The following is a 17,564-nucleotide window of genomic DNA, read 5'->3' as shown; positions in this document are numbered from 1 at the left end:
TTTCTATTTTTTGTTAGTTACTTACTGAATAAAAAAATTACTAAATGCAAGAATGTAGGGAAAAAGACCTGTTAGAAGACCTAAAAAGAGATGGGAAGACGAAGTCGATGAGGATGCCAGGAACTGCCTGGAAACGCGTTCATGGAAAAGAACAGCGGTAAATCGAAATGATTGGAGAAGCTTGTTGAAGGAGGCCAAGGCCCGATTTGGGCTGTAGTGCCATTGGATGGATACTTACTGAATAAAAATAATTTTGTTATATTATCACTCAATGCTCAATACTTATTTCTACTTGCAAAAATTGCAAATCCGCATAAATTGTCACATTCTGGCCACTTTTTTGCATGTTCTTTAATAAAATGCTCTATATGTATGTGTTAATTCATATAAGGACATTTTTTTGTTTAAAAAGGGCTTTGTAGGGTGTGTTTATTTTTGATACACGCAGTTCACCTAGATGACTTTTCATAATGTCATTACCCATAGCCTATATGTATTGAAATTGATACATATTAGTTATTAAACTTTATTAAGAAAGAACATAAGCAAACATCTAAACAAATTATTGTAAATATACATTATTTGTTTTAAAAAAACAAATGTTACAAATAAATTTTTGTTCTCTACATTCAGTCCAGTACACCTAGTGTTGCACTGTTTGGAATTCTTAGATGCATGTGCGCGACCAAAGAATTTTGTCAGTGTGCTGTAACATATGACATATTGTCCTCTTTTGTCGTATTCTTCCAGCCTATGGTGTGTTTGTTGAGGTTTTGTAACATTATTGTCTTTGCAAATGGCAGTCACTAATTTTTCGCGAAATTGTGTTACATCAATTTTTTTGTTCAAAGCTTTGTTGTACAGAATTAAAGCATTCATTACGGCCACAGTATATTGCTTAAAAAGAATCTTTTTAAGCAATATACTGTGCTACGGCTGTATTTGTCAATAACTCTATTCCCACTTTCCGATACCATTTTATAGAACGTCTGATGGGATTATTGTAGGAAGCTTTTTGATCAGAGACGTCAATGTAAGATTTAGCAGAATTATATTTTATTATTGTAGATGGTTTTCTTTTTATTTCTGATTTTGCATGAACGTCGACCATTTCTGGACAAGATTTTGTAGTCAAATTGTTACCTCTCTTTTGTCGATCCATTTTCCTACAATAACTTTTGTGTTGCTCTGTAGCGCCATCATATCTCCTTTATTTAGCTTTGCTTCAAACACCGACTTAGGAATGTATTTCCTATTTTTACGAAGTGTTCCAATTAGATGAATATTGTTATCATTTAGTTCGTGTGCCAAACTGACCTAGTGTAAAAATGTCCGTAACCAAAGTTCTTCCTGAGTGTTGCATTAATTCCATGACCACTAGAGATGGTCCTTTTTGCTTTCCACCATAAATTTTTGCGTGATATGTGTTGCCGCCTTTTCCGCAGAGTTTGAAAACTTTTACGCCATATTTATTACGTTTGCCAGGTATGTACTGTAAAAATGACAAACGTCCTCTAAAGGGAATCATCGATTCATCAATGCAAACGTATTTGCCTGGTACCAAAGCAGATTGACAAATTCTATTGAACGCCTGCAACAATGGTTCAACTTTGAACAATCTGCTTCCTTCAGGACTTCATTATCTGAAAAATGGAAGCAAGCAAGAAGAGCCTCAAATCTACACCTCGACATGTTTGTCGTCTTGTATATTGAGCAATGATGGATACAATTAGTAATAGTAATATCTTAGTCGTGGTTTTGTATTCAAATCCATCCATATCAAAATTTCCAAAAATTTTAATATTTCTTCTCTGTTAGTATCATTCCAGTTAGTGAGATATGAATTTGTCTTAACGTTTTCACGATTTATAGCATCAATAATTTTTTGTTCGGCATATCGATTTGTTTCCTGCACTAAAATATCGAGTATCTCGTCTGTTAGGAGCAGTCTATAAAATGTTATAGGTGTATCATTTTCCCAACTTTCTACAACTGTACCAAAAGAAGTATTTTCATATATTATAACGTCGAATGTATTCAAATTTCCATCAACATTGTTCCATATAACATTTACATGTAAATTCCCTGTAAGAGGATTTACCATATCTATATTATTTAGATATTCAATTTCAGATCCACTTTCGCTTATTTTCAAATTAGAGATGTGTAGTTCACCATCGAAATAGTTCAAATGAACGATTCTTTAAACTGAACTAATTGAACTAGTTCATTAATTTTCATAGAACTAGTTCACTGCGAACGATTTGCATTATAAATTGTGTCTCAACTTTTAAAGAAGAAAATAATGAATGAATGAGATCATATATTTATTATTTTGTGAATGGGATGGACTGACCGACTGACTAGTTTAAAAAAAGAAGTGCCGATTAGTCTCAGATAACAGATCATAATTCTTATGAACGTGACAATAACATAAACAGTTTTATCTTAATATCATAATGGTTCGGATCTTATGCCATGCCCATGCACTGGCTTGAACGTTGACATGCTGTACTGTTTCTCGTATTGTAATTTTGAAATAACAATTTTAAGTTGTGGTTAAAATGATTGATGCATCTACATAAAATATAATTTTATGTAAAAGTGAGAATGAAAATGTGTTATTTAATGTTCCTAAAAAATTCACTGATTTTTTTGTAAGGTTCTTTTAGAAATAACCTAATATAGATACCTATGAGTATACGTAAATATAAAAATAAATCATACGTGAACCATATTTATATTTAAAACGGTTAATAAAAAACAAATCTTAATAATTTTTTGCAAATAAAAAAAATGTTATTTGCAAAACATTTAAGAAATAAATTTAAAACATTTAAACCTAAACATACGATCGAAAGAAATGGTTCCGAACGCGAACTACTTGTACGGTAGTGAAAGAGTGAAAGACTGACTGAAAACCGAAGAAAACGCGCGGCCGGCGCCGAGCTTGTGTGATGATAAGACGAGACATCTGGCAACCAATTATGTTAGGGTTGGATTTCGATTTCGGTCCTACAAATAGTTCTTTCGCGAACTAGTTCACTGAACTAGTTCATTTTTGTGAAATAGTTCGCTTGAACTAGTTCGTCTAAAAGAACTAATAAGCACACCTCTATTTCAAATTCAACTGTTCATCTTGCAGTCTAGGTTGACTTGTAACATTATCATCCTAAAATTAGATACATTTGAAATTTATACGTAACTATAAACTTACCTTAAGTGTTTCCACTTTCTGCCGATTTGTTTGTGAGTATTCACTGTTAGAAATATCAGTGTATAATGGATCGGCATCTGAATCATCAAATTCACAATGACTTACTTCGCTAAAATTTTCAGCCAGATGCTCGAGTTCGTGTAAAGGAAGGTATCTCTTGTTATTTTTAGACATTGCACATAAATAGACTTCGGCAAATATGCAAATAAAAATGTAGAAAATATGCGCATAAATATGCACGTGTTTACCCGAAAATATGCAAATATTTTACAAAATATGCATACAAATAAATAAAAAAAGCGTAAAATAGTAACAATTTTATTTAAAAAAAAAGTGTACATAACTAAATATTTCCTACTATTCATTAAGATTTACATTTATTTTAAGTAACTACATCATTTTTAAGTATGAATAAACTTATTTAGAATTATGGTAACAATAAATGACCAAGTGGTGTTCAAAATTTTCTAACAAAAACTTGTGGCTTCTGTCTGAGTACATATATTTATATATGGAAAAACTTCGTTCAACATCAACTGATGTAACGGGAGCATTTTTCAAACTAACCAAAACATTTGGTTCTAAATTAATTGTTTCCGAAATATTTCCAGCTAGAACACTGACTACTTCAGAAAGAATATGGTAACCTTTATTTTTTTCCATAGTAGCTTCAAATTTTTTTAAAATATCTTTTCCAATATTACCTCTAACGTTCCGACAACATGACGCAAATTCTTTTATTAATGCTGTACTTTCGAACAATGACAGTTTTGGTGATTCTAACTGAGTAATTGTTTTTTGAACAAAACTAAAATTTGATTTTATAAATGAAAGTTCTTGTTGAAGCAAGTTACTCTGAAAAGTTTGTTTAGAATCCAAAAGAGATTGGGAACTTTCATCTGTTAACGTATCAATTATGTTCTTTATTTTAACAAAATGATCTGCATAAAAATTAGCTGCTTCTAACCATGTTCCCCATCGCGTTAAAATAGGTTGTGGTGGAAGAGGAATGTTAGGTAGCATTTCTTTATAAAGTTGAATTCTTATAGGAGATTTAAGAAATACTTTTTTGACACTGGATATCATGGTATTTACAAGAGGAAACTTTTTTCGTATTTCCTCTGCAACTCTGTTTAATGCATGCGCTACACAAGTAACATGTATTAAATCTGGGAAAAATATTTTTAAATTTTGTCCTGCTTTCACCATATAAGGAGCAGCATCCGATAAAATAAGCAGTAATTTATTAGAAGGAATAGTTGTCGGAAGAAAAAAAGTGGCTAATGTTTCTTGGATAAAACGCGAAATTGTTAAAGCATTTGTTTTCTCAAGTTGCTGGCATGAAATAAGATGAGATTTTGGTAAGGTATCTTCTTTAAGAACACCAATCAATAAATGAGCAATATACTTTCCTGAGGAATCAGTGGTTTCGTCTACAGATATGTAAAAATAATTATCTGCAATTTCTTCCTTAATATTAATTAACACCGACGAGTATAGCCCGTTCACATTATTTCTTCTTAGAGACCGATCACTTGGAACATTAAGTTTGCAATATTTTTTTAGAAACGAACTAAAATTTACATTTGCTAATTTTGAAAGCGGTATGTTTGCAGACACTAATGCGCGACACAAGTCTTCATTAAAAGTTTCTTGCTCATCTAATTTTTTTGAAGTAGATTGGAAACATTTAGCCATTGAAGTTTGATGTTTTCCTCCTATTTTTCCTTTTTTTGCAATGTGTGAAGCAGTTCTCACAAGTTGGTCTATCTGAAATTTCTTCTCACATGCTATCTATAAATAAAAATAAAAACCTTTATTTTAACCCAACCTTTAAAATATAAAAATATACAAGGTGTTTTTGGTTAATCAAATAACTGGTTTGGAAAAAAAACACTCGCTAAGTGTTTTAAATGCAGTATTAATCCACAAATTAGTTTTTGTTACTAACCATTAGTACATCATATAACTTATTTTAAAATTCAACAAAAGTTTTTTTTTGTTAATTCAATTACAATAAAAATAATTGTGTTTTAGAATAGCTGTAAAGTAAAGCTGAAAAGTAAAGGTGAAAATTTTTTCTAAATACACACCATTGTATTGTACCATGGACAATTTTTTCTCACTAAAGGAAGCTATTTTTCATTTAAAAACAACCTACGAGTACTAAATTTCAAGTAAATACGTTTATTGGTTTTAAAGTTATTGTTGTTATTAACTAAAAGAATTTAATTTTTTTTAATTTTAACACCCTGTATCTCGAAAAGTAAATAAGTTTGACCCCTCATTAACTATATCGTTTTGTTCAATTTTTCGAGAAGTATCTACAGTCAAACGTTGTAAGTATCATTTGGAAACACCCTGTATGTATGAAATATTAGATATTTAATAGAAAATATTAGATACTTACAATTTTGCCACAGACTGAACAGTAGATTTTTCCCATATCCATAGACAGCTCTTTATAAGGTTTAATCCAAGTTGAAGCACTGGTTGTTTTAGGCATTATAAAATCACAATCTTCCTTTTTGTTACGCACAACGAGTGTTTACGCTTTGAATATCAAAACAAAAATGATTTACAAATCTGAGCATCAAATTAGAAATGTTTAGGTACCTAATTCAATAAACTGGGAGATTTTGGAAAATCCCTAAATTAGGAACAAAACTATTAGCCGTTTACCTGCTGTTAAGATACAATAAATTGTAGATAGATTTGGGGATTAGATCATAAAATGCAAATGAGCAAACCCTTAGCGATTATCCAATAACTGAATGCCTCAGTGACCGAGACTTTCTAAGAATGTTGAGGGCTACTTAAATTGATCTTTTTTGAAATTGTAAATGTTTTGTACCTGTAGAGATTACGTACTTAGATCATTTCTTGATTATAATGACTACAAAATTTTATACAAGAATTGAAATAAATTGGTATGTTTAAAAATTTTCAAATACAGTATAAAAATCTGAACTTTTATGCACTTTATGCAAACTTTTATACAAATATGCCAAAATATGAAATATTTGCATAAAATATGCAAAATATGCAAAATATGCAATATGCATATTTGCCGAAGTCTACACATAAATAAACCCGACAACAATGAAGGTCTAACAGTAACTGTAACTGGTATTGTGGTATTGGTATGCCACTCCAGCCACTCGACAATTTCGTGTCTGCACTGTTGCCGATTTTAGTATGCTAGGATTACCGAACTAACATTGGACATTGGATACCACAGTCTAAAGGAATGATAATACACGTATAAATACACTACAACTGCGTTCGGACCACATACACCGTCGTTTGAATGTGTTCTAATCTCGTGTATCAAATTCATACACATAGGCTCAGGGAGAATACCTGTTGTGTATTATGTATGATACACATAGGAGTCAAAGTGATAAAAATGAAAGTACCATAAATACAATATTTCTAAAAAATAAAATACAGGTCGATCTATCTAAAAAATTGAGAAAATCGTAATTTCGTTTTGTGGTTCACCCTGTATACAAATTTTAGCCAATGATTTCAACTAAACTTAATTTAAAAACTACAATATATTATTTACCTTATTATATAAAATAAATGTTTATGCATTACTTCTTTATATACATGGTGTTGATTTCATAGTGATTTCAAAATAAAATGGTCATAACTTGTTAAAATTATGAGGGGAATATAAATATGAAAAATATATAGGGTGTCCCATTTAAAAAATTGTATGTTTGCTATACCACGTAGTTATTAATCACCCTGTAGAATTCCACACATTTTCAAAGTATGTATAATCCACTAAATACCACAGTATAATAATATGAACAAAACTCACCTTTGAATTTCCTCTCCCGTCACCCTTTCGTGTTTCGGCGATATAACATTATAACAAGAATCATTTACAACTAACTTAAAATCGTCGTCTAATAAAGTCTCTATCGTATTGGAAGACGCTATTCGAGTACCGTCGCGGCTTTTGCACACCACCCTGTCGATTCCCTTATCTTCGCGCTTTAACATTTCGAGAAAGTCCCCCACGGTATTCGATATCGGTTTTAATGTGAATTTACATCTTTCTTTTCGACTCGGCAACGGCACTGTAATTTGAGGCAGTCCTTTGTGGTATTCCACGGTCACGTCTGAAACAAAAACAAACATTTAAGAAGATGTAAAGAGATGTTCAACAAGTTAAATTAAATTAGGGGAAGTATTTGAATATTTAGTAGTAAATTAGAACAAGCTGCCTAAATAAATAGGTTTTTAATAAGTTTTACACCAGAGTTACTATATAACAGTAAACATTCAAAAATATTCAAATATGAGAACTTGGAGAAAAAAAGTTCTCAAAATAAACAGTAGATGGCGTTGTTATAAATGCCGACGTTCGTTCGTCGATATGTGGCAAAGCTTATAAAGTCCATTTTATAAAAACTACATTAACAACTACAACTACATTATTAAGTTATTTAACCAACAAGTGTGTTAATAAGGGCTATTAACAATTGAGATATTTGTTCGACATTGTTAATCGCCATTTTAATTCACGAGTTGGTTACAAAACTTTTCCGTCGACCAAAACTTCTGGTGGAGTTAAATTAAATTCTTCGTCAATATCCATCTTTTGATTTTTCAAATACACAGAATTTAAACAATAAAGTAAATAATGACATACAATGACAGATAGTACTAACAGCGGCTACTTCATTTTAAATTTTTTAGTGGGAATATAAATAGGTATATGTTTGGTTGCCTACACCACAGGTCACTGCCAATCACAGAGCGTTTAATCGATTTATGCAAGCAATGTATGTTGTGTTGCCTATAATGAAATCGTTCATTAATAGAAAATCATTCATTAATAGGGGTCATTAATCAATGATTTTGAGGGCGATAAAATTAATCATAAATGGATGGTCGACGGAAATAATAATTAAACAAACCGACATTTTTAAAAAGTTACTTTCTATTCTCTGGCAGAAGTCTTTAATCTATTGAGTTAATGGTTTGAGAGTTTAAAATGTAAAGCAGTTTCTAAAGAAGTAAAAAGTAGATTCAGATAGTTCAAAAGAGGATGATTTGGAAGAGGCTTACATCTATTGCAACGATTTATTTTCAAACTATAAATCGAAAAGAGGTTGGATTTCTTCTTTTTAGGTTACCTGTCCGTTCCGAACGTTGGCGATCATTCTGGCTATGATGACTTTGTTGGTTGCTATACGGAATAGCTGTGTTGGGGTCTTTCTATACCATGCTCTTAGGTTAGCAAGCCATGATATTCTTCTTTGCCCTGGGGCCATTTTCCCTTTAACTTTACCTTGCAAAATGCATTGGAGTAGATCATATCTGTCTTGATTTCTTATTATACGAGGCGTGTTTTTTAAGTAAGTACCGTTTTGGAATTAAAAAAGACGTGCAAAGATATGGCAATAATTTTATTTTTACATGAAAGCCTGTACCTTAATCTACTTTTCTACATAATTTCCGTGAATATTGAGGCACTTGTCATAACGTGGCACCAGTTTTAGAATACCCTCCTGATAAAATTCTGCCGCCTGACTTGTTAACCACTGCATCACAAATGTTTTGACTTCGTTGTCGTCTTGAAGACGCTGACCGCCCAGGTGTTCTTTCAAGTGCTGGAACAAATTATAGTCGCTGGACGCCAGATCTGGGTTGTATGGAGGATGATCTAGAGTTTCCCATTTAAATGATTTGATGAGATCTTTGGTCTGATTAGCCACATGTAGACGGGCATTGTCATGCAGTAAAACGATACCCTTACTCAACTTGCCACGTCTTTTGTTCTGGATTGCACGACGCAGATTTTTCAATGTTTCACAATAAGACGCTGCATTGATTGTCTCATTAGGAGGCAGAAACTCCACTAGCAATACTCCTTTTCTGTCCCAAAAAACTGTGCACATGATTTTCCGGGCAGAAATTGTTTGCTTAAACTTCATTTTTTTGGGTGATGATGAATGTCGCCATTCCATGGATTGTTGTTTCGATTCTGGTGTGACGTAGGCCACCCACGTTTCGTCACCAGTAACAATTTAGTCTAAAAAATCTTCACCTTCACTGTGGTACCGCTCAAGGAAAGCAATGCACTGCCTAAACGTTGGGCTTTGTGCAAATCCGTCAACATTTTTGGAACCCAACGTGAACACAATTTCCGGTAATTCAAGTTCTCGATAACAATGAGATACAAAACACTACGAGAATACCGAGGAAAACAGTCGGACAATGATGGAATTGTAAAGCGTCTGTTTTCTCTCACCTTTTCGTCCAATTTCTGCACCAAATTTTCATTAACGACCGAAGGACGCCCACTCCGTTCTTCATCATGCATATTTGTGTGGCCATCTTTAAATGCTCTCACCCATTTCCTTACCATTCCATCACTCATAATGTTTTGTCCGTAAACTTCAACGATCTCACGATGAATATCAATCGGTTTTACGTCTTTAGCACTAAGAAATCGTATAACAGCCCGTACTTCACAATCAGCGTGACTCACGATTGTTGGAGGCATCTTAAACACTGGAGTAAACAAGTATACAATGGAGAATCAGACTGTAATGGCGTCTGTACTTACATAAAAAACATGCCTCGTATGTCCCAAGTCCTGCATGATCGCCAACATACGGAACGGATAGGCAATTTAAGAAGAAGAAGAAGTCCTGCAGCTTACGGCCCTTTACGATGTTGACCAAATTCGCAGTTGTGTTCATCCTCCGTAGTACTTCTTCATTGGTGACTTTGTCCACGGTATCTTCATGATCCTTCTGTATAACCATAGGTCACAAGCTGAAGTTTTGATAGAGTTTTCGCCTTCAATGTTCACGTTTCTACTCCGTACAGAAGCACTGAGTACGCGTAACATTTAAGGAGCCTTATTTTTGTTTATAGGGTAAGGTCATGGCTCTTGAATACAGAGCTCATAGTCAAGAATGAACTTTCTTCCTTTCCGATGCGACATTTAATCGCTTGGGTATTATCCCATGACTTATTGATTATAGTTGCCAAGTAGTTGTAGTGTGAGACACGTTCAATTCTCATTTAGTTCACATACAGATTTACTTCAGTTATGTTTTCCTTGCTGATGATCATTAGCTTGGTTTTGCTGGTGTTTATATCCAGTCCATATGTTCTACTTGTTTCCGTTATTTTGTTCATTAAGTTTTGCAACCCTTCTATGGTATTGGTTGGATAAAGCGTTCAAATTGTAAAATGTAGTCACATGAGGCCCTAAATTTAGTTGAAAGCAATAGAGCCCCCTATTTTTTAGTTATGTACCAGGTTTTAGCAAATCGGTTTGAGAAAACCTGGTACTTTAACTTTTTAAAATTTTATTCCTAGATATAGTAAAAAAATATTTTTTTGAAATATCAAAATGCCAAATGAAACTAAAGAAGATTTTTTCAAGTTACTACAAACACAACATGATTCCCAAAATTATTTCAAATACGACAATTTTTTTAACTTGTACCCGGTTTTGTCCGACTCTCCCCTACATTTATTATATTTCAGAAATTAAAACTGTAAAAATTACAAGTAATATAGAAGTAAAAAGTAAGGTGTGACTTTATCACTTTATTGTAATTAAACTGTTACAAAAAGTAGAAATATACGGGCCAAACCTTCCAAAACACTTATACCCAATAAATGAATGATGAATCATAAAGATGGGCATTTCTTATACTTTATGACAAATCGCAAAATAAAAAGGAGGATCTTAAATTTCAATTAGTAAGTAAACTTGTTTACACGAACGAATTGAATTACTAGTACCGCTAAAATAAAACGGGCGGTTAGTCCTGCCTCCAGTATCCAAGTTTTTTATTACTACCCACTGACAAGACGAGAAACTATTAGAAATTAAATTATATACACTTAATTTCGTAAAATGTACAACTTTTTATTTAATATGAATTATATAAGTAGCAAAGGACTTCGACCTCCTCCTTGTCTCAGTCCTTCTTTGGTAGTGAAAAATTCTGATCTTATATTGTTGCTTATAACACCTTTTAGTTTCTCTTTTTAAATGATTTTATTTCATAAGTTTAAAAAACACTGCCTGGGGTAATTGAGGGGTGATTGAATAGCTCTGCAATTACCACAGCCGGTCCCAAGCCCGAATAAAATGTGGTGGGTGATTGGCAAGGTTAGAAACCTATCTAAATATTGCTCAAAGAAACAATGTACAGCCTTGGAAGAGAACTGATACTATGAAGACGACCACGGCTAGAAATAAGGACAAACGAAAACTATCCAAAACCAAGATGAGAATTACTACATGGAATATCAGATCGCTCAACTCAAGAGAACAAGAAATAACCCAAGTGCTGAAAGAGAAACAAATATACATTTGCGCTCTACAAGAAACAGAAAAGAAAGAAAAAGGATAATCAAAATTGGGTGAATACATACTAATCTATAGTGGAGTACTACAAGAAAACAGGGCCAAAGAAGGTGTAGCCTTACTAATACATCAAAGGTACAAATATCACATCAAAGGAAGATGGGGGATAATATTGGGGGATTTTAACGCTCGAATAGGTAATCAAGTCATACCTGGAATTAAGAAAAAACATAACGAGAATGATTAATAATTAAAACTGAAAATGGAGAACTGATAACAAACTTCTTCACGAATAACGAACTAAAATAAACAACACATTTTTTGACCACAGAGACCAACACAAATATACACTCATAACACCCGTGGAAAAATATCTATGATAGATTACGTTATAACCAACAGAGATATACATCCATCAAAAATAGTCGACGTAAGATGCCTCTCTTTAAAAAAGGAGACAAATCGGACCTTGGAAAATTTCAGAGGAATTAAATACCACTAAAATTAACAACTAAAGTGACAACAAATAAACTGAAGGAAATTATAACACTAGCAGAAAAACAACAAGGTTTTAAGGTGGGAAAGATCATGCACCGACGCTATATTTATAATGAGGTAAGTGCAAGAGAAATCATTAGAATACAACAAACCAGCATATCTATGTTTCGTGGACCTTAAGAAGGCATTTGACTGGGACAAATTAAAGGACGTTATCCACTTATTGTACGCACGAGAGTTAACTTTGGTAATAATCAAAACCATTGAAAATATCTACCAAAACAACACAATAAAAGTAAAGGTAGAAGAAAAACTAACTGAGCCTATTGAAGCTGGCAATGGGATGAGACAGGCAGATTTCCTGAGTCCTCTATTGTTCAACCTGATTACGGACGAAATAATAAAAAAAGTAAGAACTAAACAAGGATACCGAATGGGAGAAAAACAAATTAAAATAATTTACGCATACTACTCTCTCAAAGTGAAGATGATTTGAAACGTATGCTGCACCAATTTAATATAACCGCAGAAAATTTAACATTTCACTCAGCAGATGTAGGTAGTGACCATAGCCTAGTATTATGTAAAATAAAAATCATCCTGAAATATTTCCCATCCAAGAGAGAGGGGCCAACACAAACAAAAATCAAAGTCGAAGGATTAAATACGGAATCCACGGAATACTTATACAGGAAAATAATATCAGAGAAGATCGCTGGGAATGAAATATTAGAAAAGAATAACATCGATGAAAGCTGTAAAAAACTCAAAAATAACATAATTAACGCAGCAACAGAATCACTTGGAAATAGGAAAGTAACGAACACTAACATATCAAAAAAGAAAACACCATGGTTTAGACCACAGACCTTGGTTAACACCAAGAGGAAGTGAAGACAAAATGTGAAGAAAAGAAGAAAGCCTTTTTACAATACAGAACACAACAAACACAACAGGCATACAACCACTATAAACGAATCAGAAATGAAACGAATACTTTAGTTGTAACGAAATATTTTGCCTACCACATGGGGTATTACTATTAGGGGTAGAAAATTGGGGACAGAAACTATGGGGGTGGAGATAGGGCAAGCAAAATAAACGCTACTTGTGCGAACGGCACTCAGGGTTTGTAAGGAGAGCTGGGGTCGTGGATAAGTATATGACAAGGAGTTTGGATTGGGGCAACTACAAAAATATGAAACAAAAGGTCATGAATCTCTTGGGACAAATAAAACAAAACACAGGAAGGAAACAGGAAACACCTCTAGTAATTTAAAAAGGACGCCACTTAGAGGTACCTAATTATAACTATTACAACAGCTAGTTGTAACTATCGAAATAATTATTAAATTTAAACACAAAAAAGTTACCTTAATTCACCAAAAAAATTGGACTAAAATTTCTGGAACCATAACTGGAACTATAACTGGGGATAGACATGGGCTTCACTCTCTGTGTAACGAACACACGAACAAATTTATCTCCATACTACCAAAAAGCCTGGGGTGACAACCAGGGAGAATCAAAACGAGGATGGAAACGACTATTCTTCCAATCCTTACTTAAAAATTTAACTGAACCATTAACTTCACACTGCTACATATTTTCTATGAAAAGGGGAAAAAACAGAAAACTTTACAAATTCGACGTGAATTTAGACATAACGCTGAAGACCACCGCTCTTCGCGGCTCTAACGAGAGTGATCTCATATTCTTCTAAATTCATTCACTTAACTTAGCTTAAGTAAAACATATAAACTGGAATATTTATTAGAAACGCAGAATCGGGCGGTTTAACGATCAAAGAAAAATATTAAAGAATTTGCGTCCGTGATATAAACAACTCTAAAAATGGTTTATTTTACTGGGTGACGCTAAGATGAATTGGAAGAATTCGGTGTTTTAATACGTACGAATGGGAAATGAAATACACTAAGATTATTATTTGATATTTCACATATATACGATGGGATTTCAATATAATACATATACGAGGGGATTTCAAAATACAAATCAAAGTAAAAATCAAAATTCAATTTAAAATACAAATTTCCTTCCAGGAAAATGCAAATGTTACATAGTTAGACAAATAAAAAAGGAACACTGGCAGAGTTTCTTAAAACAGATGGAACACGATTTCTACGGAACACAAAAAGAAATATGGAGAATGATCAGAGGAAAAAGAAAAGAAATCCACAAGGAAAATAATTCTTGCAGCTGGCTGTATACCACGTATCACAAAAAAGAGGTTAAATCTTTGTAAATGGGTATATTTAAAAAACTCTTAAAAGGGCTACATCAAATAACACGAACGTTTTCGGAACAACAGTTCCATCATCAGGTTAAAAATACAGGTTACCATGCCTGAGCCACCAAAATATTAGGGTAAAAACCGTTTAAAATATATAAGGTTAACAAAGATTGTACATAATGTTGTTATTAATATTTGATGTTTAATATTTAATTAAATTTTACTTCAGGTAACATACACCCATGCCTTAAGTGAGTTACCAGCTACCAGCTTCCAGTTACCAGCTGAAGTCCGTTTGAAGAGGTTTACTCTCCGGACGCTGGAACTCACTTAATGAACGAACTAATAAAACGAAACACATTTCCACCAAGGACACATGGGTAGATTACTTTCGATCCCTATTTGCTAAAGCTGACGATAATGAACCACCAATACCGAGGTGACGACAAACGAAGAAATAAATATTGAGGAGGAAGAGGTAAAGGAAGCATTAAGGAAATTAAAAAATAGAAAATCACCAGGAGAGGACAGAATACCGAACAAACTCATAAAGTACGGAGGACCAGATCTGACCAAAGAACTATTAAAACTAATCCAAAAAATAATAAAACTAATTCAAAAAATAATAAAACAAAACAGAATTCCTCAAGAATGGAGATCAAGCATCCTAATACCTCCCTTCAAAAAGGGAGACAAATTGGACCCGAAAAATTACAGAGGAATTAATTTATTAAACACAACAATAAAATTAACAACCAAAGCGATAACAAATAAAGAAATAAATTAAATAAAATTATAACACTAGCAGAAGAACAACAAGGTTTTAGGTCGGGAAGATCATGCACCAACGCTATATTTATAATGAGGCAAGTGTAAGAGAAATCATTAGAATACAACAAACCGGCACATCTATGTTTTGTGGACCTTACAAAGGCATTTGACCGGGTCAAATTAAAAGACTTTATCCACTTACTATATGCAAGAGAGATACCTCTAGGAATAATCAAGACGATCGAAAATATCTACCAAAACAACACAATAAAAGTAAAAGTAGAAGAAGAACTAACCGACCCTAATGAAGCTGGCAATGGGATAAGACAGAGAGATTCCCTGAGTCCTCTATTGTTCAACCTAATTATGGAAGAAATAATAAAAGTAAGAACTAAAAAAGAATACCAAATGGGAGAAAAACAACTTAAAATAATCTGCTATGCAGACGACGCAATAGTACTCTCTCAAAGTGAAGATGATTTACAACGTATGCTGCACCAATTTAATATAACCGCCAGAAAATTTAATATGTTAATTTCCCCAAAAAAGACAAAATGCATGGTTGCAACAGCAAATTTACTAAGATGTAAATTGGAGCTGGAAGGTCAGATAATAGAACAAGTGATGGAGTTTAAATATCTAGGCATCACATTATCTAGCTACGGAAAACTCGAAACCGAAGTGGAAGATCAAGTGAATAGAGCAAACAGAGCCGCAGGCTGCCTAAATGAAACAATATGGAGAAATAAAAATATCGGGAAAGAAACGAAAGGCAGAATTTACAAAACAGTCATCAGACCAATAACATACGCGGCAGCAATAAGACCTGACACAGAGAGGAAAAAAGGATGTTAGGAACAGCAGAGATGAAAACACTTACGACGTAGATGCAAGGTGGAGAACATCAAGGACTGGTTAAGAAATAGAAGAGTAGAATGGAACGATCATATAAGCCGAATGACAACCAATAGAGTAGTAAGGACGGCAAGAGGACCCCAATAAGAATACGATCAGTAGGAATACCACGAAAACGATGGAACGTCAACATACTGGAGGCACATTGAAAAACAGACAGAAGAGAAGAAGTTTAAAAAACGACAAAATAAAAAAAAGTAAAATTCAGTACAATTTCGCTCTATCAGGTTCATGTTCGTCTATTACTAATATTTTCCTATACCGATTTAGTTAATTTATTTTTATTACTTACGTTCATTAAATAAGGTAAAAACCGTCACTTTTTCCTAATGAAATACAAAACGCTCAACCTTTTTGGAACCTTCAGAACAAATTATACAATCAAAACCGTTTCAGTTTGAAATTAAAACACTAAAATCCTTTTATTTCGGCTCGTTTCGCTTTAACTTCGAAATGTAATTCTCGTTAACTATAAATCTTTGCTATCTCCAAAAATTTGTTAAAATTCCCAGAAAGGGAGCTTAAGAAGCCTACTCGACAACTTCGAGCGTTTTGAATAAAATATTTGTGAAGTTCATTAACGCACAATACCCCAAGAAATTTCCTTTTAATAGCAGCCTTCTTGACTTTAATTTTAAATACATCTGTAGGATAGAGGGATGATATAATGGCCGATAATTTGATACACAATGACGTCGTGTTTTATAATTAGCTTCCACGGGGTTCCGCCGATACTAACGATCGGTAGAACTATTGAGGAACATTTATAATTAACCAAAGAGTATCTTAAAGGGGAGATATTTTTTATCTCGGTTTTTAATGCGAATTTCTTTATTCTATATCGACGCCATGGAGAACAAAATGAGCAAATTTATTTAACTACTAAAAGTTTCTTTCGGAGAAAGCTCCATTATGGTGTGAGTCAGAGTATATTGAGAGATACGCACGGAGCTAGTGATTGTTGGTGTAACTTTTACTGTTTTTCCATAGTCTTCTATTCATCTTCCAAAATTCTCTATGGACTTGTAGTAAGGAACTCGTCCCTAATTATCTCATTATTTGAACTGAGTTCACTCCTAAGATCACTAGATCTATACTAATCAATAAATGTGCAGAAGAAATCCTCGTTATCCAATCCCATATTTTGTCAGAAGTTTTCTCCATTCTACTTTTTGGTTCCAACTATATCTTACAAACTTATTCCTTTTATCATCGCTTTACGTCGCCAGTCCATCTGGTCGGTGGGTATCCTCTGATCCGTAGCGCTTCTTGTCTTCTCCTCCATTCAACAATACGTTTTGTCAATCGGTTGTCTAATAATCTGGTGACATGTCCTGTCCAATTACATTTTAGCGACGCGATTTTTTCGATAACGTCTGTTGTTTTTGTTCTACAACGTATTTCTTGGTTTGAGATTCGGTCTCTTAGAGAGACGCTCAACATCTGGCGCTCCATAGCATCTGGCGCTTCACATCCCTCTGAGTTACGCGAATCTTATTCACTACCTTTTTTGTAAGTGTTAAAAATTTCGCTCCATAAGTGAGTACAGG

General features: G+C 33.4%; 1 protein-coding gene across 2 annotated transcripts in view; it reads right to left on the bottom strand.

Moving 5' to 3' along the window:
• Positions 1–17,564, bottom strand: part of MCU (mitochondrial calcium uniporter) — a 507,649-nt gene that overhangs the window by 40,478 nt on the left and 449,607 nt on the right. For both annotated transcript variants that reach the window (XM_072545099.1, XM_072545100.1), the window contains one exon: positions 7,050–7,353. In XM_072545099.1, coding sequence (XP_072401200.1) covers positions 7,050–7,353 — 304 coding nt within the window. The remainder of the gene's footprint in view (positions 1–7,049; positions 7,354–17,564) is intronic.

The sequence above is a fragment of the Diabrotica undecimpunctata genome, chromosome 9 (genome assembly GCF_040954645.1).
Source record: "Diabrotica undecimpunctata isolate CICGRU chromosome 9, icDiaUnde3, whole genome shotgun sequence".
NCBI lineage: Eukaryota > Metazoa > Arthropoda > Insecta > Coleoptera > Chrysomelidae > Diabrotica > Diabrotica undecimpunctata.
This window is presented reverse-complemented; position numbering and strand designations above follow the sequence as displayed.